The 23,626-nt window shown below is 37.2% G+C and overlaps 1 protein-coding gene across 2 annotated transcripts; it reads right to left on the reverse strand.

The window, feature by feature from the left end:
• Nucleotides 1–1,820: 1,820 nt before the first annotated feature.
• On the reverse strand, nt 1,821–19,035 carry mirr (mirror). 2 transcript variants are annotated; one of them, XM_068302416.1, is made up of 5 exons: nt 18,409–19,035; nt 14,942–15,400; nt 6,352–6,458; nt 4,067–4,365; nt 1,822–3,830 (listed from the first exon to the last, which is right to left on the reverse strand). In XM_068302416.1, the coding sequence occupies exons 1-5, from the start codon at nt 18,448–18,450 to the stop codon at nt 2,875–2,877; spliced, it is 1,863 nt and encodes a 620-aa protein (XP_068158517.1). In that variant the 5' UTR covers nt 18,451–19,035; the 3' UTR covers nt 1,822–2,874. The 2 variants fall into 2 exon arrangements, with proteins under 2 accessions (XP_068158518.1, XP_068158517.1); XM_068302417.1 differs by lacking the exons at nt 6,352–6,458; nt 18,409–19,035 and having other exon boundaries at nt 1,821–3,830; nt 14,942–15,049.
• Between the last annotated feature and the right edge of the window lie 4,591 nt (nt 19,036–23,626).

A 23,626-nucleotide genomic window follows, 5' to 3' on the forward strand; every position in this document is an offset into this window, starting at 1 on the left:
TTAGATAAAACGCCTTTCGCTTTGCTGGCTTTATTATAGGGGAGACTAACAAAACAACTTGCAAGAGTATCGCTGTTAAAACACTAACCAAACACTGAGGATCTGAAAGTGTAAAATATATGTACTTATGTATTTAAGACAACAGATAGTAAGTAGTAAAGTAATTGATAAATTCTTAATACATATATACACATATAATATATCGTATAGTTTAAAACGGATTTTAAATAATAAATATTTGTTTATTTTCCTTTTTTTATGACTACGCAATCGGTCGATAATTTTGTTTACCTCGTTCAAAAACCCATAAATGCGCTTTTTATTAAAATATCAAATAACTTACAAATTGCGATTGTCAGAAAATTAACAAATATCAAATTGGTGCCCGCTTATCCGGGACGGTCGGGACCAGGGCCATCACAGAAAATCGAAAAGCCCGGTAAATCGAGAGCAAAATTTTCACGTATTTCGTACTTGAAATTTTATAAGAAAATACATATGTACATATCATTAAATCAATCCACAAACAAATGTTTTTTAGTTCTACAAACGTTTATTGATGACCATGCAACCATTCATAAAGCAATGCAACCAAAATCTAGAAATATGTTTAGCCTTTAAATTTTCGTTTGAAATCACGGATAATAGAGGTAATCACGGTTAACAGTGACAATGGAACAAACTCAACATTATCCTGGATAATAGGGGTGTCCGGTTAATGGGAGTCTGCACTGAACTGTACTTAATTATCTAAGCTCCTGTCAAATTTGAATAAAAATCATGATCATGTAGTCTTGACTATATCATATAGCCGAAATAACCTATGAAGTTGGAATTGTTTTTCGTTGATATTTTCAATTCTATTTAACTCCAACATATGTATGTACATATGTATAGTGCAAAAAAGGAATACTTATCTTGCCGTAAACAGCAAGGCCAATTCAGTTTAGAAAGAAAAAGTTGCCTATTATCTTTCGGTTTAGGTTTTATTAAAATATTTAAATTTACAAATAAGGTGATGCAAATATTTTACATGTACATACAAAGTTTCCAAAGTTTTATTAATTCATGTGACTGCACACATTCATGATAAACAAGTGGACTAATGCGTGAAAGACCATTTTACCCCTTTTTTACCCTTTTTTTTTTTTTTTTTTGCTGCACTTCCTTTAAGAATAAAAGGATTTATCTGCTGCATGCAGAGGTAAATATGTATTTGAAGTACTTAAGAATACAGTTTCCACCTGTGACACCAAAAAATATAATTTTTTCAAATGTATCTAGCAAATTTTCCCCCACTGAGTATTTTTTTTAAAATAAGCAAAAACCCAAAGTTTTCTATAATATTTTATTCGGGCGATTGTTAATCTCAATCGCGATATTACTATATTTACATTTTATAAGTAGACGCACATTTTTGATGTTGTTTCTTTCGTTCAGTGGTAAAAATTATTGTTGTTGATTGTACGATAGTATAAGGTTTTAATATTTTAGCCTACAGCTTATGTAGCTTTAATATCTGTTTCTCAATCGATTCGTTAATTCTTTTTCATCGGAAAACTAATACAGCCCACAAACCCCAAATTCAAAATTAAAATGTTGTACTCGTAGGCTTTTGAATTCAATCTTCGGCTGTAATGTATAAAATCATTTAGTAGGTTTTTGAAAATCAGAACATGAAATTAAATTATGGATGAAGGCAAAATTGTCACTTCCCATCTAAATGATTGTTAAATATAATTTATATATTTTTCATAAGACCAATTTAATGTCTTTATTATTTGTATGGGTTGATCTATATTTTATATACAGTTGTACTAATTTACACTATTTGCTTAGGTCGCTATAATTATGCAAGCTTAAATACGATTTGTGCATAAAGTACATCAAATACAATATATAGATTACCAAATATATGATATACATAAGTACTTATATTAATACAAAAAAGAAAAATTTAATAAATTAAGTTTACAAACGACAGGAACAAATTGGTAACTTAAGACGATAAAAACAATAACAACTAAATCAAAGTTCTTGTTAATTATTTTTTTTTTTAATTCCTTTTTTTTTTGGTTTCGGCTACAATTGAGTCCAAGAAGCGATGGAGGAAGGAATAGGATCTGACGTTTGGGTTGATATGTTTTGTATCCTCTCCCACGTCCTTTAAGCTATTTAATTGAATGATATCAATGATAAAACAGGAAAAAAAAAAAACTATGTATATGTATGTTAGAGTATGCTTGTTTGTGCATAAACCAACGTTAATTATAAGTTAAAGATACCACCGTCATTTTATTATAACCCAAAGCATGAATCAAGCTGCATAGAAATCGTTTTGCTTACGTCCTAGTCCGACATCCCATACTGGTCCGAATAGTGGGCTATGGCCTTGCCGGTAATCATTGTTGATTTTAATTTATTTCACTAACTCTTTCAAATTTACATTCTATAAGCTCTGATTGCATATGTTGTATGTGTTACCAAAAAAAAAAAAAAAAAACCTATCTTCATTAGTTTCAGGATTTTCATTCTCACAAAATTGCACAAAGTCATTGGCAGCGGTTGGGTCTGGTTAAGGTCCTCGTGAAAGGGAACCCGCTGCGGTCTGCGAATTGGCTTCCTTTTTGGTATAAGCGGCGTTAATTAAAATACCGAATAATCACATATAAATTATTGTCCGAAAGTGTATACCTTTCTTTGCCCAAGCTGCGAAATTTATAGTGGTCACGGCCGAAGTAGAGCCAGTTTGGGGGATTGCTGTTTCAGGTGCTGCTCGCGAAAAGCGACCAATGAACGAAACGCCGAGATTGGGGATGCCGTCGATGTATTTGAAACAGCAGACGGCTGGGGCGATGCAGAAGCCGATGAATGTCATGGATTTGCACTAAGAGATGTTACATTTACACCTGGTGAGATTTTTCCTGAATTGGAGGAAGAAGATGAAGCGGTGGAATTGCTGGAAATGGGTCCCATTAGATTTTGGGCGGACGTTTGGGCACTACTTGTCGGGATGTGGACGACATCACAGCCCATTGACGATGATGAACTAGATGCCGACGGCGACACAACCGGAGGGTGAGCCATTTGCTGTGCAGTGTTGCTCGTTGTAGTTAAGCTTAGAGGAGCAAAATGGGGACCACTTGTCGCGCCTGATACAGCGGCTTTCCACAGCAATGGATTCATGCCAAGACCATTGTGAGCTACTAAGCTAGCGCCAAAAGATCGCTGATGTTCCAAAAATTCCTGCGTCGGCGCACCTAAATGAGCCGCAGCTGGTCCGTAAAAGCCCCTGTAGAGGTCGGGTCTCACATATGGCGCATAATTGGGGATCCGAGCAGCTAATGGTGACATTATCTTACCAGGCGAAGAATGTTGACTCGGATGAGCGTAAAAACCAGGATGCGATTGTGGAAGTTCGCTGGCAGTGCTGTCTTTGGGCATAGTGACTGGTTCCTTGCTATCTTTAGATGCCATATCAGCCAGAGACCATATGCGCGGCTTAGATGTTCCTCCTACCGATGTCTGCTGCGACTGTTGATGCTGTTGCAACAGTTGCTGCTGGTGATGATGATATGCGGCAATGTCTGGTGGCGAGCCAGCCGGTGGCCGAAAGTGATGATGAAGTGCTGCTGGGTGAAACAACGGATGGGTTCCAGGTGGCATACTTCCAGGGCGGTCAAATAAGTCGGGGGATCCGTTCGGTGAACCTGGCCGAGACTCCGACCATTCACTGTTATTGCTTTCACCAGGGCGCTCAGTTAACATATCACCTAGCCTGCCACTACGGTCCTTGTCCTCATTAGATCCAAGACCTGAGTCTTTTGCATCTGCAATCAGTCCAAACAACATTTAAAATGTTAGTTCGTGGGGAAAAAATTGATAATCACATCCAAACGAAAAGGCTACATGCATTTAGGTAATTTTTAAGCAAAAAAATATATCTAACCACTAATTAAAAAATTACTGAAAATATTCGATCACTTCGATAAAAATTCAGTCTTGTTTTTCCATATTATTTACATTCTACGTATTTTTAGAACATACATATGTTTGTGTTTGTTACCTAGCAAATCGTTATCCTCAGTGTTTTTGTCATCGTCATCATCTATATTTGCCTCATCGTCGTCGACACGATTTCGTGGCTCCCAAGTCATTTTATTCTCTTTTTTCAGTCTTCTTCTCGCATTGGCAAACCAGGTTGACACCTGAGTGAGCGTCATTTTTGTGATAATGGCCAGCATTATTTTCTCTCCTTTAGTGGGATAAGGATTTTTCTTATGTTCATTTAACCAAGCTTTAAGGGTAGATGTAGTTTCGCGTGTTGCATTTTTTCTTCTAGCGCCATTTAAATCCATACCGTAACTGAAAGAAATAAAAGTTTTAACTTATTTAGAATTCATGATGCTTTCACATTGTATGAAATCCACTCCTCCCCCTCCTCTCCTCTCACGATCGCTCTATAAAATATATAAATGCAAATAAAACAAGCTCGTCTAAGAATGTTTTACAAACGGGTGAATGAACAGAACGGGAAAACAGTAAATTGCATTTACTTTCGCGAAGCAGCTGTTGTCAACCATTTAGAGTTCGTTAATATACCACCACATTGCAACTGCATACATATACGACACTATGTACGAGATATTCGAATGCATGTTGATACTTTTTGTTCTGAACAATTGTCGCAATTTGTAAAAATATTTGCGTTTTCCTGAAGTGAGCCTCATTCATAGCTTCATGGGGCTATCGTTGTGCCTCAAATTTGTTCATCATAAACGCATTTGCACGGCCTGCAATGTCCGCCTATGCGGTCTGGCACATTCGGGGTCTTTTTGCTATGGGAGCTGGAAAGCAGGCGGCTAATGAATGCATGTTTCAAGAGAGAAGAAATGGACAACAACTGTCTTTTATCGTTTTTTGTGGGAAGTTAACATATGTATGTACATACATGTGTTTGTGTCTCCATATGCACATATGTACATACATACGTACATAAATAATGAATACAAATGTATTTGTATTCGTATTATGTATGTATTTATATACATACATACATACATACCATCGCATATTTACGCCCATATATACATACATATGTAGGTACATGCATATGTTGCACTTATGTACCTGGCTCGTTTGGCTTCCAGTTAGCTGTCTGTACCACTCACGTGACGATGTCAACTGATGCTCTTGCAGTAGAATTAATTAATTTAAGTTTTCATTCTAAGTGTCACTGAGTGCGAAACACCTGCGCTGACAGCTATCATGCCTTTGATCATTTGGCAGTTGAATTAATTTTTTTAGTTTTTCACATTTGTGTATATTTGTATACATATACATATACATATACATATACATATACATATACATATACATATACATATACATATACATATACATATACATATACATATACATATACATATACATATACATATACATATACATATACATATACATATACATATACATATACATATACATATACATATACATATACATATACATATACATATACATATACATATACATATACATATACATATACATATACATATACATATACATATACATATACATATACATATACATATACATATACATATACATATACATATACATATACATATACATATACATATACATATACATATACATATACATATACATATACATATACATATACATATACATATACATATACATATACATATACATATACATATACATATATTGTGAATATTATTGATGAGTCAGGTTTCAAATATGTATTCTTTTTAGCATAAGAGTGGAAACAATAAGAAATGAATTGTAGCTGAATGAATGTACAGGTGACGTGACGGGATGTTGTCAACTGTTTAATGTTTAATCACCAATCGTGTTTGGAAATTTATGTCAGCGGCAATGGGGTACGGCGGAAGCAGCAGGTAAAGTGCACACAACCAATTACAAGTTAATAAATTTTGTGGTTAAGGAAAAAAATTCGAAAATGCACGACTGCTAAAATGTATGACTACTTCAACGCACTCTTGCAGTTGGAACGATGAAATAATGTACATGTGCATTACGCAAACTTGGTTGGCATTTGAATGCAGATTAATGCTCTGAACTGACAAGGGCTGACCATCCTGGATTAGCTCGACTGTATGGTAAACCGTGAGTAATTTGGCTCACAGCTCACGTTTCGACGCTTATGTGCCGGACAACGCCTGTCGGACCACCGTCTAAGTTTTGGATAGATGGATTCTTATTGCTTTCCAAACCATTGATTCACAATGATTAAAAATCCAGCCCTACTTATTCACATACGTATATATGTACATACATGCAAATGTATTTAAATCTTACCTATTGAACGGGTAGCCAGCGAACGCTGCGTCATATGGGTGATACATTGACGGGTAAGGCCATGGTGAAGCGCCCGCAACAAGGTTTTCCTTCAAATCTATCCCAGCCTAAAAAAAAAAAAAAAAAAAAAAACATAAGTTTTGAACATTGAAATACATATATGTACATATAACAACATTGCTTAATATTTTATTTGAACTGACCGAACAACAGTCAAGACCTTAAACCCAACATTATTAAAAATCATGTTGAACAAATCACTTATACATATTTTACGTGTTGAGTTTATTTTCGGAAGAATCGGATGTGAATTTGTTATCAATTGTCGAATGGCTTTGGTTTGGATTTTAGTTTGAGTGGGGTGTTACGTTTCAGTAGAATAGATAGATGAATTGATGATCTGAATTTGAATTTTAGTCCACTGCGACAGCAAGTGATAAGGGAGCATCGAAATGACTGGCCACTATCAGTAGGCCATGTGGCTAAGACGTGGCTTCAAACTGACGGCAATCATACGTTCTCGTCTGCATCGCCTTAAAGAATGCGTTGGTTCCATGTTCTTGGGTGCAATTGAATTGCTAATAAGCCATTATGTATGTATGTACACAATGTATGTTGGTATGTAAGCATATGTATGTGTCTCTACATTACATTTAATTAAAATCGTAAAATGAGGAAGACGCCCGGTCTTGCATACTAAAAAGAACTAATGCCGGATCATAAATAAGTAAGTATGTATGTACATATGTGCATATTCACGAATATAAATACATATGTATGTATGTATGTATAAAGAAACTTACATACATATGTACATATGTATGTACAATTGCAATATACATGAAGTTATAAACTCAAAATGTCAAATGGGTCGTGTTGATTTGCAAAACGTTGATTAAGTAAGCACAGCAATTATACATATATGTACATACATACATACATACATACGTATGCATGTATGTAAAATCATTTAGTTATTTAGTCTTGTTTAAAAAATACTTCGACAGATGTCAGCTTTTCGTTATATAGTAGTAAGTGATAATGATGGTAGATTGCACACAGAGCATTGTCTGTGAAAAAAGAAGCAGTCGTTGCAATGATAACACAATTTCACACAATAAGTACTCAGTGCTAATTGTAAGTACTATGTATGTACATATGTACATATGTATGTATGTAACGGTGCGCCGTTGATCAGCTGCCTAACTGTGGCCAAAATCTAAGACAAAATAATGCCCAGAAACCTTTCGAGGGCTTGTTAAGTTCTCTGCGCATTGTCGACCAAAACCCAAGAATCCGCAGGTAAAATTTAATCTACTTAAAGGTCAGTGTTAGTCTTAATGATGCACAACCACAATGCACTGGTAATGCCATGGTTGCTGACACCACAGGACCCTTGTTGCAATAGGTTCCGTGGAAAACAAAATCAATTGTCTGCAGTGGCCATACACATAGCGACATGGTTGTATTGATGTCTGGTAAGACTTTTGCCAAAGCGGAAATATTTTTGCGTCGCCAACAAGGGAATGTTGTTATCAAGAGGACATATCGAAAACTCGCATTCGCAGCATGGGGTAAGTGTGAGTACTGCGATAGACTGATAAACTTGGATCAGTAGAATAAGAGCCAAAGTCGATGTTAAAGCTAGTTGACATGTTCAGATCTGATGCAAACGAGAGGAAAAATAAACAGCAAACAAAAAACAACACAAAAAGTATAAGCAATCTACAGCAAAAGCAGTTCGCAGAAGTCATTTAACAAAACTTTTACAACCTTTCCGTGAGGGGAGACAATATTGAATTACAATCTTTGAATGTGTACAAGCATTGGGATTTTTATTTCTCAATGAACCCAACAGGCCGTAGTCAAACGGAACCGGTTTGCCTCTTACCTCCACAATTATCGTACGGAGCTATCAAACCAGCTTCTTTGGATATGTATACATCCATATGCATATTTGGCTAAGGATCGGGGTCGGGATCGAGTTGGAGATCAAGGTCTGTTTTCGCCAAGTGTAATTGAAACAAAAGTTTTGCTTTAAGCCTGCTGCTTGTCGTGCGTGTATGTAGCGTATGCAGAAAACAAGCAATATAAGAAGAGCCAATTGACCATAATAGACCATAAATTGTAGGTACTGCTTGGGTTTACAAGCAAAAACTTGTAAAAATTGCACCAGCACAGACACTGACATTGTCACCGAATCAAAACCTCTCTTACTGCCGCTTGCCACCGTTGTGACTGTCATTAGCACAATAAATATACCCATAGCCATTCGACCCATGGCTTGTAGCATGCCGTGGTGTTATCGGTATATGTACACCACTAGGAACATTGAACATGATCTAGACTGCTTTTGAGTTTGATATTGCGCAGAGCAGTCAATGCGCACTTCATTGATCACTTCACACCGAACTTGTTTGCAAGTTGAGTATAATTTCACCAGCAGAGATAACGCGTTTGACTGCAAAAAAGATTGCATCACTCGAACTTGCACAGGTAAGGTGAAAGATAAACCGCAAAGCAATTGGCTCATGTAAAACTATATATTTTGTTGAATCAAACTTAAATTTTTTAATAAAAAAAGAAAAAAGAAAAGGAAAAAACAATATCACTCATCTGTGCCTTGCCGATATGCTGCTGCCACTTTTAAAAAACTGCATTTCAAATTTTTTTAACGGAATATCAAACAAATTTTCCGGATCGTGATCAGCAAGTTTAAATATGATAATAAGTACATATATTATAACAAAACGTACTTTTTATATCTTTGCATTGGAATTCTATTTAAGTGACGTCTTGTCGGGTGTGTCTCAGGATAGTCATCTGATTTCAAAAGTTTAAGACATTATTTCAAATGGCCTCAACCCTTTCGAGTTTTACATGCATATCTTCTAACTAAATATAATGACCATCTAAGTAGTTTAGAGTTCTTTCTTTCTTTAAATTTTGTATTCTTGATCAGCATCAAGAGGCGAGTCGATCTAGCCTTGTCCGTCTGTCTGTATGAACACCTAGATTTCGAAAACTAGAAAGGTTCATCAAGTTTGCTTCGTAGAATCCTGTAGTACCTTCGGGAATATTTTTTTTTTTTTTTCAAATTTCTTCCGGAACTTTCGGATCCGCAATGCAAACAAAACTTATTTTCTCAGCAACTATAATGGCTAGAGACATCAAATTCGGTATTTATAAACATTTGGAACGTTTTTTAAGTAAGCCATAATAACAAGGTTTGCCGTTGGAATCTAAGCGTGTCCGTGTGCTTGTGAGAGTAAGCGCGATACATACATACAAACATACATACAAACATACATACAAATGTATGTATGTATGTATATGTACATGAATTTGATATGTTAAATTTACTTAGTGCGTTTGCCTTTTGTTTGAAGGTTCTAAAAACATGCTCCCAACAAATAATACCCCCTCAAAACATAAAATAATTTAAATTAAATTAAAACTTTGTCTTCATTTCAATGCAAATTCAAAAACTGTATACAATTCACGCCAAACGTCAATGAAGACTTATTGAACGTCGATGTCGGCTCTGGGCTAGGACTGCACAACTGTGACCGGCTCCTGTGGTCTGTTGCTTTGATACGATACAATGCGAACAATGCGTGTAATGACGGGTCGAGTTAATTAATTGCTGCTTCGATTTAAAAATAAATTCACGTTTTCACTGTGCATTCCAGCCTGTACTCAATGACTGCGGCCCCATTGCGTTGAAAATGAATCGAATCAGAATGAAAACTTAAATTGAAATCGGCAACCACGAGAACTTCGACTTCTAAAAAGAATGTGTGAAGAACCTTTCTAGTGACATGGAGAAATGAAATGAGCCTTTTTTTGTAGACTCGGTCACAGCAAAGTTTACATATGTACATATGTACATACATATGTATGTATTTACATATGTATGTAAGTATGTGTATGTAGGCATAATTCACAGCGCGATGACAATTTGTGCTCTAGATTAAAAAGTTGCGTGAATACAGTATTTCTTCTCGAGGCTGATGGTCTTACTACTGGTTGTTTGTGACTTGTTCGTTTGCGTTGCCATGACGACTAATTTGCTTGTTATAGGCAGGCATTCACACTTGCACCCTTACACAAACACCAACTCTGACGCCGTCCGTGTTCTCTGGCATTGGCTTGATACTTGCGCCTGCTAGCCTGCCTTTGTTGCTGTTATTTTTTCTCTCTCTATTATAGTTGCTGTTTATTCATGTATTTCTTTCTTTCCTTGCTCCAAAGTCATGGCCTTTTGTGTACATGCGAAAACCATATAAAAGTGCAAAATTTACTGTTAACGAACATTTTCAACTTTGCCAAAAAGCCAAACAACAACGGCAGCAACACAAAAACTTTCCATAACACTTACAGCAACAACAATGAAATTGGCAAGAGCAGTAAATGTATTTAGTACTTTGGCTAGGCTCATGGCACCACGACAGCCTGCACGAACCCATACCGGCACTTATACTCCACCCCCCATCTCTACGTTGTCCCATCAGCTTGCCATTAGAGGACCAACCCCCAAAATAATACGGCAACACTTCGACATTTTGAAAGTTGACAAATCAGTGCATGTATCCTGGTGGTTTCCACTTCTAAATTGAAAGGGTCTGGTGCGTGGTTGGGTGGTGGGTGATGGCAAAAGCGTGAGATGGGTGGGGGAGGTCAGGCATTATCGCTTTTGTCGTGAGGGTTGCTTAGTATCTAAAGTGAACGTAAGCGTAGGTGTGTGCATACATACATACATACATATGTGTATGCGAAAGTGACAGGCTCGACTTTGAGTGAATGAGTGAGTGAATCCTCCTATGCTAAGTTCATTTTTGCTACATTTTGCAGTTAACTTCCCAGCGACAGAATGTATAGTATATCTCAAAGGAAATGAACGCACATACATACATACGTGGCGGTTGCCGATTCGAATGCAACTGAGAGGCATGTTAACCTCAGTGTGTTGTTAAATGTAAAATATAGTACATATGTATAATATATAATAGGAGAGTTGTTAATAGACAAGCATCTGAACTAATCCTAAAGATAAAGGAATTAAAAACCCGTTCAAGAGGCATGTGTGTACACTAAACAATGCACACACTTATTAAAAATAAAAGTGTTCATTTAATGTCATCGATATCAGAATTTCCGCTTATGATACATTTTTATGTTTGTGTTTGTACCTTTTTGCTTTCGAAAAACCTTTTACCGTAAATTCCATATTCGGTCCTCACTCAACTGACTAATGGAATAATATTAAGGATGTAGCATATGGGTCGACTTCAATGCAAACGTCGACCCTTAGGATAAATAGATAAACGGATAGACTGCTGGCAGGCGGGTCGCAGGCGGACAGCCTGTCACTCGCGTGCTGACAAATTTATTAATAAGATATAAGGCAGCAGCCGTCAACGCCCTCAACAAAAACACCGGGCGTTGGTCTAGCCCGGCCTATTTGTTAGCGGGCGGTGCTGTTCAAATGTTCTATGCCATTCGAAATGACACCAGTGCCGCATTACGCGGTTGCACCACCATCTACTTTCAACCATCCACCATTTGCAGTCACATCCATCCATCGTTTACCATGTGCATGTGCCGAAGATCAAGAAATATATTTCAGAGTTGCGTCAATGTGACAGGCGCCTGACAAGTTGCGTCAAAGTAATGAATCTGCCGCACCGAGCAGACACTTTTACAACTCTAGTTGAATGATATTTACCGATAGATGCAAAGAAAAATTGCTCAAGTTTACGCGACACTAGCGCCGTCGGCACTCCAAAGTGACTAATTACGGCCGCCAGATGATTTATGCAGCTGTGCGGCATTTAGAAGATCCAAACTCCTACCTTTTAAATGAAGACATTAAGTACATGTTTAAAAAATTTTCCGTATGAATGCTACATACATACATACATATTATTTGTCGTATGTTGGATAAAATGCATTTTAAATGAAACTTTTTGAACTTCTGCTGAGCTACCTCAACGTATTGAAGAAATGGAGCGCGTCTAGGAAAATCGTTTTCTTTTGTGTTTTCGGCATCAGATGATAATTAGATCATGATCGAAAAGCTTATATTTGTTGTTAGGTAGAAGCAATTAGCATAAGGCATAGGCAAAAATAACTAATAGCAGCGAACACGCATCAAAAACTAGACAAAAACTCCACAAAGATTCAGCTAATCAACATAAAACAAAAAAATTAAAATGAAAATCCCTGATCTTTACGTTTTAAATACCAAGTTGTATAATTTTTTAAAAAATAAAGTCTAGATCTCGAAAATAACAGTTTCTCTATGTCTGCAAATTGCCGATTTTTTACAGGCTTTTAGATAAAAGGGAACAAAAAACCGATTCAGCCACAAAACTTATTTTTAAAATTGTTTTTGCATCTGGGTTTTTATGCGTTTAATTGTAATAATAAATAAATAAGTACATACATATACATGTATATGTATACATATACATATGTATGTATATATGTATGTACATGAACTGAACCGTGGAATATCTGTATGATCTTGGTCTGAAAAGTTTTTTCGACTTCTTTCGATGAGAGAGGAGTGCTTTGAGATATTTTCAGTGCTGGTCTGATAAAATCGGCCCAAAGTCACCGAAATTTTAAGGTGTCAAATACAAAAAAGTTACCAACAAAAAAATGCCCGCGGTTCAAATTGAGTTTTCAGGGTGACATGTCGAAAGTAATAGAGTTTAGGTGCTTCTATTGGCTGAGGTGATGACGTAGATTGACCATAACTACCATAATTTTTGGTCTTCGCTGTTTTCGGCCAAGAAATAATTTGGTAAGAAAAACCTTTTTGCCTCTAATTCGACTATCAGCAAATTAGGTATGTAATTATCTTAAGCAATAAATTAATCTATCTGGCAAGTTTGTTCAAAATCGAATAAATATATAGTAAACCTGTCATATAAACACACGGTAGACAAGCATGCTACATATAAGTGCCGAATTACTCCACCCCCAGATTGAAGGGCGGTCTGTCGCAGAAGTTTGGCCGTTTAGGCGGACGGACGGACAAACATGTCCATGTGTTGTATCGTCGTGCTGATCAATAATATATACATATACATATATATTTTTTTGGTCGGAGATGCTTCCTTCTATGAGTTGCATACTTCTGACCAAAATCAATATACCCGATTTTGCAAGGGTGTTAAAATGTATATAATTCTGTAATTAGTAAGCAAGAAACCATAAAAAACCAATCTCTATTTCTTTAAATATCAATGGTAAATTCAAACACCCAACTGCGAATTTATAATTACCAGCGACAAGACGAGCGAAATACCAAATTTCATCACCCCAACCATGTTGGAAGTGTTCTACTCAGTTCCAAAACTAGTGTGTTTAATTTTGCGTTGTGTTCCTAGTCAAAGCGACTGAGAAAAAGTGTCAACTATTATTTAAGAGCTCTGATAAAGGCACTACAACAAATTTCTTCACTCAGCTTTTAAGCAAATAATTTATATAGGGGTTAATAAAATGAACGAGAAATCGTTACTTGAAACGATCTAAATGAAAGCGTTTTGTAGACTTTGCTAAATTTAAAACTACATCGACAGTACTTTCATTCATTATTTCTCTGCTCCGCTCTTTGCATATGTACATATATAGAAAATTTGACTGACTTTACTAATCGTCATCTGGTTTTGTATTAAATTCGCTGCTCTTCGTTATACGGTACTTTGGAGTTCTACATTTTTGTCTTTATGATCAAATCAATGAAGTGGATTGACACCGCGAAGAAATAATTATGTACACACTTTATAATAAGAAATAAAAGCCAATAAATTATTAGTGTTTTTTTTCTTTTCCGTTCTCTTATAGGTTAAATGGCACGCATTGCAGAAATTAACTATTTCTTAATAAGAGTGGTTTCTTGGAAACAAAATGCTACAGCGGGACCGGAACCTGAAATTCTGAACAGAGCCCACATTGAACCCTTCGCGCGGCATGTGGTCCTGGCATTGTAACCAAATAGAATTGTTTGCAAACAAAAACAAATTACACGATGCTATTAGAAATAATTCGACGAACAATGGACCAGGAGTAAAGCGCTGAACATGCGGCAGAAGACATGGAGTAGATGGTCCATTGTTGGCCTACCTCCGACCATTCCGTTTCCTTTCCCATCTCGGATCCAAGCTCAGTGCCAGTCCAAAGGCGAGCCAAACAAAAAATACTCTTGATGTGGTCCCTTGCTAATATGACTTGAAATATTACAAAGAGCATTCCAGCCGACGAAAGGTCAGGTATGGACATATCTTATACGTATTTGTGTAGCTTACTGCCTGGACTTCAACGCTTGACAAATCTGTTTGGGAACGCTTCTATAAAAACAGCAAAGATTTTACAGTGTGACACATGTTCAGGAGCAGTGTAGCCGTAGATTTGTAAGCGATCAAATGCCCCATCTCGACCCCGAACTTGATGCCAACGATGGTGGTCTTTTGCTTCAACGCTGGACAAATTTATGAATTTATTGCCCCATTGTCTCCTTATTGACTTACAAGCAACACGCTTGATGAAAATGCCACAGTAAAAGGTAAAATTAACGTACCGTATTCGAGTAGAATGGAGGTTGTTCGGCGCCGATTCCAGAGAGATATGCGGACATTCCCTCGGGGTAAACTCCTAGTGGTACACCTCCAGCTGCCGCAAGTCGTTGATAGCTAAGCATATCGTATTGGCATGAACAAATCGACTGTCCACTAACCGGATCCGTATAAATGGTGCGGCCTGTTTCACAGCATCGACTAGGGTTCGAGGAAGCGGATGCATGCGACGCGCTGGGCCCTTGGACTTGAGGACCTGTAGTTGGTCCACCCGGCGAAATAGAGCGCTCACCTTGTGGCACCGTAGATGTAACCATCCCACTGTGGCCAGGCCCAGTTACGGGCACAGTCAGTGGTTGGTTTGAAGTACAGGGTAACGTTGGCAGCGTTGACGGTGGAGTTTGTGGGGCGTTGGTGGTAGGCGTATTCGGCGACGAAGCGGCGAGGTGAGTTGAAACGGCATTCTGTGAATATGTAAAAAAAAAAATTGTTTAGATTAATACCACAAACACACATCATTGTTTCACATACATATGTACATACATATATTCTAATAAAACCCTACACAACACAATTTTTGGCTATTTGGTTGGTGGATGGTTTTGAAAATTCTAATCCTAACATTTGTGTATACAGATCCTTTTTAAAGTTAAAAAGCATTATGGAGCACTTACCAGTTAAAAACTCTTTGCCTACTGCACCGTATTCCCCTACCTGGCAGATCTAAAATTTAATTAAAAACATATCAAATTGATAAGCCCGATACCCACTATACAAATATACATTTAAACTTCCGAATTTTCTGGTCGGCCTGTTAAACCCACCAATACAACGATAATCTTAATAAATAAAACTCTCAATGGACTTCCAGGTGATCTTCAAAGTCAGGCCGCCATTACCAACAAATCATGTTTTCGATTGACAACGTTGATTTAAATTACACAGCCGATTGCTGCAAGCAACGACAGCGGCAACAACAGCAATAACCGGCAAACAACTAAAAGCAACAACTGCATCGACAATCGTCAACGACGGCAACCTCCTGAGATCAATTTGATTGTATAGTAAGTATGTCCAATGGCTGGTTGCTTCGAGATGGAGCCACAAATATCGAATACTCTTTTAGTGTTCCCTACTGTCTACATACAGACGAACTCATAAGTATGTATAAGCCTATCGGGCACCTTTGTCGACACTTTTATTCAGCCAACTGCATCGCCAGCAACAACTGGAAACAACGGCAAACGACAACAACCACAAACTACATTAACAAAAAAGGTATGCATACATACGTTGTTGGTGCATATATGTAGGTATACGTACATACATATATGCATACATATGTATGCATGTATGTATGTACATACATTCATACACATGTATGCATAGGCTCTTGCATGAGAGACAAACAAGTTTCAGGTTTATTTATCGTCGTCGCTTTAGTTGTTTTCGACAACTTCTAGGTTTCGGATTCCTTGCAGTATACATACAAGCACTACTTTTCTCATTTAACGTTTTACAAATGATCCATGGTCGTAGACCATAAGCCTTACCTTACCCCAAGGCATTGAAATCCCCTTTTTGCGCGCGGGTGAATGATTAGTAAACACTTTCATTGGTATTACAGCCAAGGTTAGGAAGAACATTTCAGTCCGGAAATGCCGCATCAATTAGGCATAGAGGCTATTGCACCGTGATCATTTCTAAATCACAATTCAAGTGGCCCCTTTGCGATTAAAATTTAATTCCCGGCGTTTGTCTTGCACACAGGTAATGTAGATAAACCACCGATTGTGTTGGCCTGGTACTGCAAACGCTGTTATCAGCTAGTGCTTTGAACTAACCGCCGATCTGATGATTATCAACCACGGATAGGTACATATATGGTGAAACTTATCTGCCCATTCTTAGGCTTCATAACTTTATTACCGCAACTAAATTAAGTTCGGAGTCAAATCAAAAGTAAATAGCAAAGTTTATTGGACATCACCCCATCTTACGTGGGGCCCTAAGAAAGGAACCACTTAAAAGCTGAGAATTGCCTTTCATAAGGGTATTAGCGTTCGGAAGGAATTTTAATCTCAACGCGAGGTTATGACTTCTTTTGCTTTTTGACTTCTTTCTCTTTCCTTTGTGATTGAATTTGCTTTGTTTTCGACCATGATCGACATATGAATGTATGTACATTTGTATGTATGTATGTAAATACATACGTATGTATATCATATGTATGTTTATACAAACTGTTTTTGTTTATTGTACTTTTTTTTAGGGAATTTTTGTGTAGGTTCCTAGTTTCAAGTATGAGCTAATTCAATTACATTTGCCAGAAATGTCTTGCAATATTTCCATCAGATCAAATTACCAAAAGTGGCCAAGAATGCACATATGAAGAATGCATACATGTGCATACATTCATATGTCCATACACATATGTATTTGTCTTCTGTTATGCACATACATACATATAAAGTTCTTTGCATATACCCGAATATAAAAGAATTAGGCAAAGACTAAAACCATATATGTATGTAAATATTTTGATGCACATATTTACATGTGTACGTACATACTCTCTTTGTTGTCTGGTGATGTTAGCATTTTTACCGATCTTATGAAATATACACTTTCAATGACCTTGCTTGCCAACATTTTTTCTCTAATCACTAAATAATATACAAACGAACGCCCCACGTCTGAAATCCTGACATTTTGAGATTTAAGGTACATACATCGATTTGGCAGACATTAAGTGACTAACGAATGCAAAATTGTACAATGTACAAATTTAAAATACTCTTTTGTCGCATTATACAGATTTAAAAATCAGCGTGTTGATTATTTTTTACCGATTTCTTTTCACAATAGATGTGCCAATTTAGAAAACAATTTGTTAACTGACTGTATACAAAAATACATGTGTATGTACATACATTCATACATGTATGTGTATACATAGGTATACATACATGCCTATGTACATATGTATGTACATATATCCGTACATGGGTAGGTGTCTATCACAGCTGCTGCGAAGCAATGTCTTTCGGCAGTCCGGCTCTAGTTTTTTTTCCCCCATTATTAAATGTTTATTCGCTTACCATTATACTTTGTTAATCTTTGTAAACAAATGGAATTAAGGTCCACATAAAACAAAAATTAAAAAATATACATTAATACCAGGAAGCATTGACACTTAACTGTTTGGACATTTACATATGTGTACATATGTACATATGTATGTATGCATGTACATAATGTCTCAAATAACAACTACAACGGTTCGCAACATTTTCACCTCAAGTTACTTAAATACTTTTTTCTTGCCGAATATTGTTAAAGAGGGAAAAACTTGCAAGTTTAGATATCGATATTTTACATCGATTACGTAAAAATGAACACTTTGAATTTAAAATACATATTTAGGTACATCTGTGTGTGTGAAAAGCTTATGTATACTTTATATACGCACCATTACTAAACAGACACCGATTTCATTACTGTGCACTGTCATTTAATTTAAATTTCTGTTTTTAACACGAATAAATCCTAAATGTGTTTGTTTGCTCGGACGAATATATGTAGGTATATGTGGTGTATGAACATATGTATATATTGTATGCTGCGGATTATATTAAAAGTCACTTGAGTATTGAGGATCGTTTATAAGAGAATAACTTGCAAACTACGCAAAACGATAACTTTGTAGTCTGTGCTCTCTAATTTTTCACATAAATTATTTATTGTAATATTGTTATTAAAATTATCATCAAGCTTGTTTAAAAAAAAAAAAAAAAAAACACTTTTAATTTACTGAATTTTCAAGAATATTCATTTCCCGGCGGTTTATTTGGGTTTACTATTTCCGATGGAGCGTAAAAGTAGCGCCAAAGCGCCTGGCTTTCGTACTACGGGGACTTATCGTTTAGTTTCACGTCTACCAAAAGCGAATCCGCGACGGCTATCGCAATCGGTGCGACGGAAGGCGAAGTCGTACTCAAATACGAGTCAAGGCAAACAAAAGAAAATCGAGCTCGAAGCGACGAAGCAGACGAATAGAGAACGGCAGACACAGGCACGGGCACGAACGATACGAACAATCTGCGTAACAGTCAAAAGTAGACTAACATGAGTTTCTTGAGCAACTACAAAGTGTACGACAAATGGGAATTACACGACAACCGACAATCGAAAACAGCGAAAACAGAAACAACCACAAGCGGCGCAACTTCATCCACATCTGTAGCAGCACACACAGATACGCGGCTCGAAACACACAGATACGCGCAGTGTTGTTGTGTTAGTGACTGCGCGGTTGGCAAAACTTGTTTCTCCCCTCATTTTCAGCCTGAATGCATATGTATATTTACACAAATACATATTTACGTTTGTTTTTATACATTCATATATCTATATGTGTATAAATATGTAAGCATGCATACATACATATATATATATATATATATATACATATGTATGCATGTGTATGTGCCTTTATCTGAGTGCCAGCAGAAAAAGTAACAAACGATGACGACAACGACGACACAACGGCGACTACGACGAGGCACCACACCGAGCGCAACAAAGGCAATAATGATTATCATTTTAAGAGGGCTGGCGCTGGATTTGGATGTGTGTGGTAAGGCCGAAGCATGGACCCGAGTCGCGCGTGTGAGCGAGACGGCGTTGCCGGAGAACCGGTCGTGTCATGGGGGCACGAAATAGCACAAGCACAAAAAGTATCTGAGCTGCTGCTGCTGTGACCATAAATAAAGTATCTGGCAGCTGCGGTGGGTGAGAGTGAGATAGCAAACAAAGCTAGCCACGAATCGCATTCGTTCAGTTTACGGGGCTAGCAAAAACGGCATTCGACCCGCCAGTTGCTGACTGCTAGCGGCCCTCGCCTGTATACTGAGTGCGAGCGAGCTAGCGAAGGAGAGAGAACATGAAAAAATTAACTTAACAACTAGAAAAATGGCTGTTATTGCGTGTTGTTGTAAATGCCAATGTATGTATTTGTAGTCACTGTTGTTGTTGCTTCTGCCGCTGCTACACTGCTGCTACTTTCTACTGCTGCTGCCGTGGGTGTTAGTACTTGTATTTGTTGCCATAAACAACACAGCGACACAAACGTTCATAGTACGAGACCAAAGTGCTTGCGTTGTATGCTCGTTGATTTTGCCGTTGAAAATAAGAAAAACTTGATGAACAAGAACGAAATTCGTAAAAAAGGGTGGGCCAATGTTTGAGCTGTGCAAGTCTTTATCATTTGCCTCTCTCCCGATACCCAGCCCTTCTGATTTCCCAGCACCACCCGTACCACCACGCAACGTCGCGATGTTGGTGCTTTAGCTGCTGCCGCTACCGCTTGCTGTTGCTGACCGCTCTGGCTGTTGCTGGATTGGTATTGGTGGCATCTTCTGCGCTGTTACCGCGTTAGAGCTACCGCAGCTGCTGCTACTACAACATGCGCTCTTACATTTTATTATGTAGGTATTTGTTTTTCTTTCTTTTTCCCCCTTTTCCGTGGGTTTCTTTAACTTTTTCTAATTAATTGAACGCCACTTTATGGAAGTGACGGTAGCTTCAACGCGACGTCGGATTGCAAGTAAATGAAAACTCTGTCACACTGTTTCCACTGGGTAATATGTCCATATAGAGATACATATATGTACATATGTACATACATACATATGTACATACGTATGTGCATACATACATATGTATGTATGTATTACATTATCTTGAAAATGAACTTTGGACGATAAAATAATACATGAAAAAAACAATAGGAAAAATAATCAAAAACTCAGAAACAAAATAAAAATTGCACCGAATCACAAAGACAATTATTAAACGTAAGCAATGTGTCTCGATTATTTTTATTTCATATTTTTAGAATAAATAGCATTTAACAAATTCAAAAGTATAGAATTAATATTAGAAATTGAAACATATTGTTTTGTATATACGGCGTTTGAAAATCAGCGATTTGATTGAGACACGATTTCAAAAAGTGAAGCTTCAATCAAAGAAGCTAACCGCATTTAAATGAATTGTGATTTGTACATATGTATGTACATACATTGTCTCAGAATTAAAATATGGGTTTCTTATTACGTTGTCCTGTTATTACGTTGTCCTTAGGTACACAATTGAATTAATTTGACGAGATTATTTTTATTAGTTCGAAGTTCTCTAATTTCTCGGATCTGTCGGATAACATTCTTTTTTGATGCAACTATGTATTTTTTAACAATCCCTTCATTTCTCAAGAAATTGATTAACTTGAGGTAAGAACCACAGAATATTTCAAAGAAAGCCAAGTTGCCAATTGTGTAGGTTCATTTTATTTATTTACATATTTGACCGTAAAAGCGATAAAATGATAATATCGCATTGCTTCGATGTATCATTGACAATAGTAATTTTCTATAATTAAATCATGAGTGGAGCATTGCTTGACGCATATTTCCCCGATTGTGATTGGATTGTGGGCAGAATACAATAAGTCATTGGTGCGGCGGAATCAATGCCATTGCCTTAGTTGCAGGAGCTTGCAGCTATGTATGAGACCGCATTAGTATTGCTATTGTTCACTTCAGGGGCTGGAGATTGGCCACCAACCTCACCCAGCTTACCCTTATGGGGCGGGTTCTGGCGTTTACTGGCGCTAAGGGGCGCGTGAGCTTGCGTAAGCGGCAGAAAGAGAGAGACATTGCAACGGTAGCGCAGGCACGATAAAGTAGCGCAAGATACCGCATGCAAAAGCAGGAGGGCAAGATAATACGCTGCCTGGAGTCGCAGCCCAGCGTCGGCTACACCGACAGCGACGGCCGCAGTCGTTAGTCGCAGTCGATCCAAATTCAGAAACAACGTCAGACTTTGTTTAACGATTTTTGTATTTCGAACACGAGTTATATTTGTATCCTTTGTGTATGCTTCTTGGCACAATTGCACTTTATATATACATACATATGTATGTACATACATTACATACATCAATACATACCATACATATGTATGTATGTATTGTATGTATGTACATATCTTTGAATATAAGTATCTGTATCTCTATTTGTGGTGGCCTGGAGGAGTATCACTTCGCTTTGCCCTCCCTTTGCCTTCGGATGCCTTGTAACAGTATTGTTGTTAACTATAAGCAGCAGCTAAGATTATTTTTGTAGTTAGCATTTTCTCCCTTTCTGCCTTTTAATTGGAGTATGTGTTAGCACAAAGCAATTGATGATGGTGAATTTGAAGCTGCGGCTACAACGATTGGAAAAAATATATACAGACATACATACATATTTATTTGTCTAGGTAGAGATTCTAGACACAGATATTTCGGATGTACAGAATGCGTGTAGCAGCAGTGCGTATGAAACCGCGTCTATAAAGGTCGACATGTATTTTAACCTAATAGAAACAAATGAAAAGGTGTTCGATTGTTTTGGTCTGCTCTAATCGATGTTATTTCCCACGTACATTTGGCAAAACAGTTGCGGTCTGTGTCTGAATTGGACTCCCATGAGGGATGAGATTGGAACGAGACACTGGGTTGTTGCTGTCGATTAGTTCCATTTGCTTAACAGCATGTATTGATTTATTTCTAGCTTTCTGAGTATAATGTATGTCACTGAATTTTCTAAGTCGCTAAGAACTTAAGAAATAAAAATGCGTAATCAAAATTGACATGAGGCATAGACAATCAACTGTTATATAATTATACCATGCACCCATAGGATGAAATGGTATACTACAGCCGCAAAGATGTATGTAAAACGAAGAAGGAAGCAGACATATGCTTTCTAGTTCACTTTCACAAGCACGTGAACATGTTACCGCCGCCACCAGTCAACGGCCAACTCCGCCTCTTAATTTGTAGTTTCTCTATTTTCAGTCTGACTTTTTAATTATATTCGATATATTAATAGCTATTAGAATATAAAATCAAAATGCAAAGTTTGATTGCGAAGAAAATACTTTTTAGGTTCTTATGTCGTGGGCGAAACTAGCTCTATCTCTTGCAGTCTTTCAGATCTAAGTGTTCATACGGAGGGACAGACAGATATAGCTTGATCAACTCGGCATATACATATTTAAGTATGCCCGTTATTGTTTCACCCAACAAATAAGCAAATAAGCTTTAAGTGTACAACAAATTTTGGATGTACCCACAATGATGCTTGACACCACTCTCATCCAGTTGGTGGTTTCTTGGATGCAAAAATGTTATACATTCTCAGCTTTTTGACAACTTTCCACTTTCCTATATGAAATTGTCAGTCATTCTTAATCAATAAGGACTACAATTGGCAAAAAAAAACAACTGCAAAGTGATGCGTAAAACCATCATCGGCGATGAAGGCAGTAATCGATGAAGGCGGAGTAACTACAAGAGCACTTGCTTTTCTATTAATAGCCGAGCATCAATCCGCAAATCTAACCAACCAAACCAACCAGCCATTAATGAAGAACATATAAAAAAAAAACAAAGAGAGAAAATATCCGCAAAACCGGACAAAGGTGTGTTCAACAGTATCTTTGTGAATTGAAGGTATGTACATAAGTTTTAACCTTATGTACACTACATACATATGTATGTATGTATGTGAGCCTCGGGGGCAGGGTTTAACGCTATAGGGAAAGCTGAAAACCAAATACATAGATGCTTCTTTACACACAAC

This window comes from Drosophila tropicalis, unplaced genomic scaffold (genome assembly GCF_018151085.1).
Source record: "Drosophila tropicalis isolate 14030-0801.00 unplaced genomic scaffold, ASM1815108v1 contig_993, whole genome shotgun sequence".
Classification (NCBI taxonomy): domain Eukaryota; kingdom Metazoa; phylum Arthropoda; class Insecta; order Diptera; family Drosophilidae; genus Drosophila; species Drosophila tropicalis.

Excerpts from the sequence above, each read along its gene's own strand:
- mirr (XM_068302416.1), bottom strand. The coding sequence starts at position 18,450 with ATGACAGTGCACAGTAATGAAATCGGTGTCTGTTTAGTAATG. Across the intron at positions 6,459-14,941 it reads CTCCATTCTACTCGAATACG|GCTGGGATAGATTTGAAGGA; the intron begins GTACGTTAATTT and ends TTTTTTTTTTAG. Across the intron at positions 3,831-4,066 it reads TGAGGATAACGATTTGCTAG|ATGCAAAAGACTCAGGTCTT; the intron begins GTAACAAACACA and ends GACTGATTGCAG.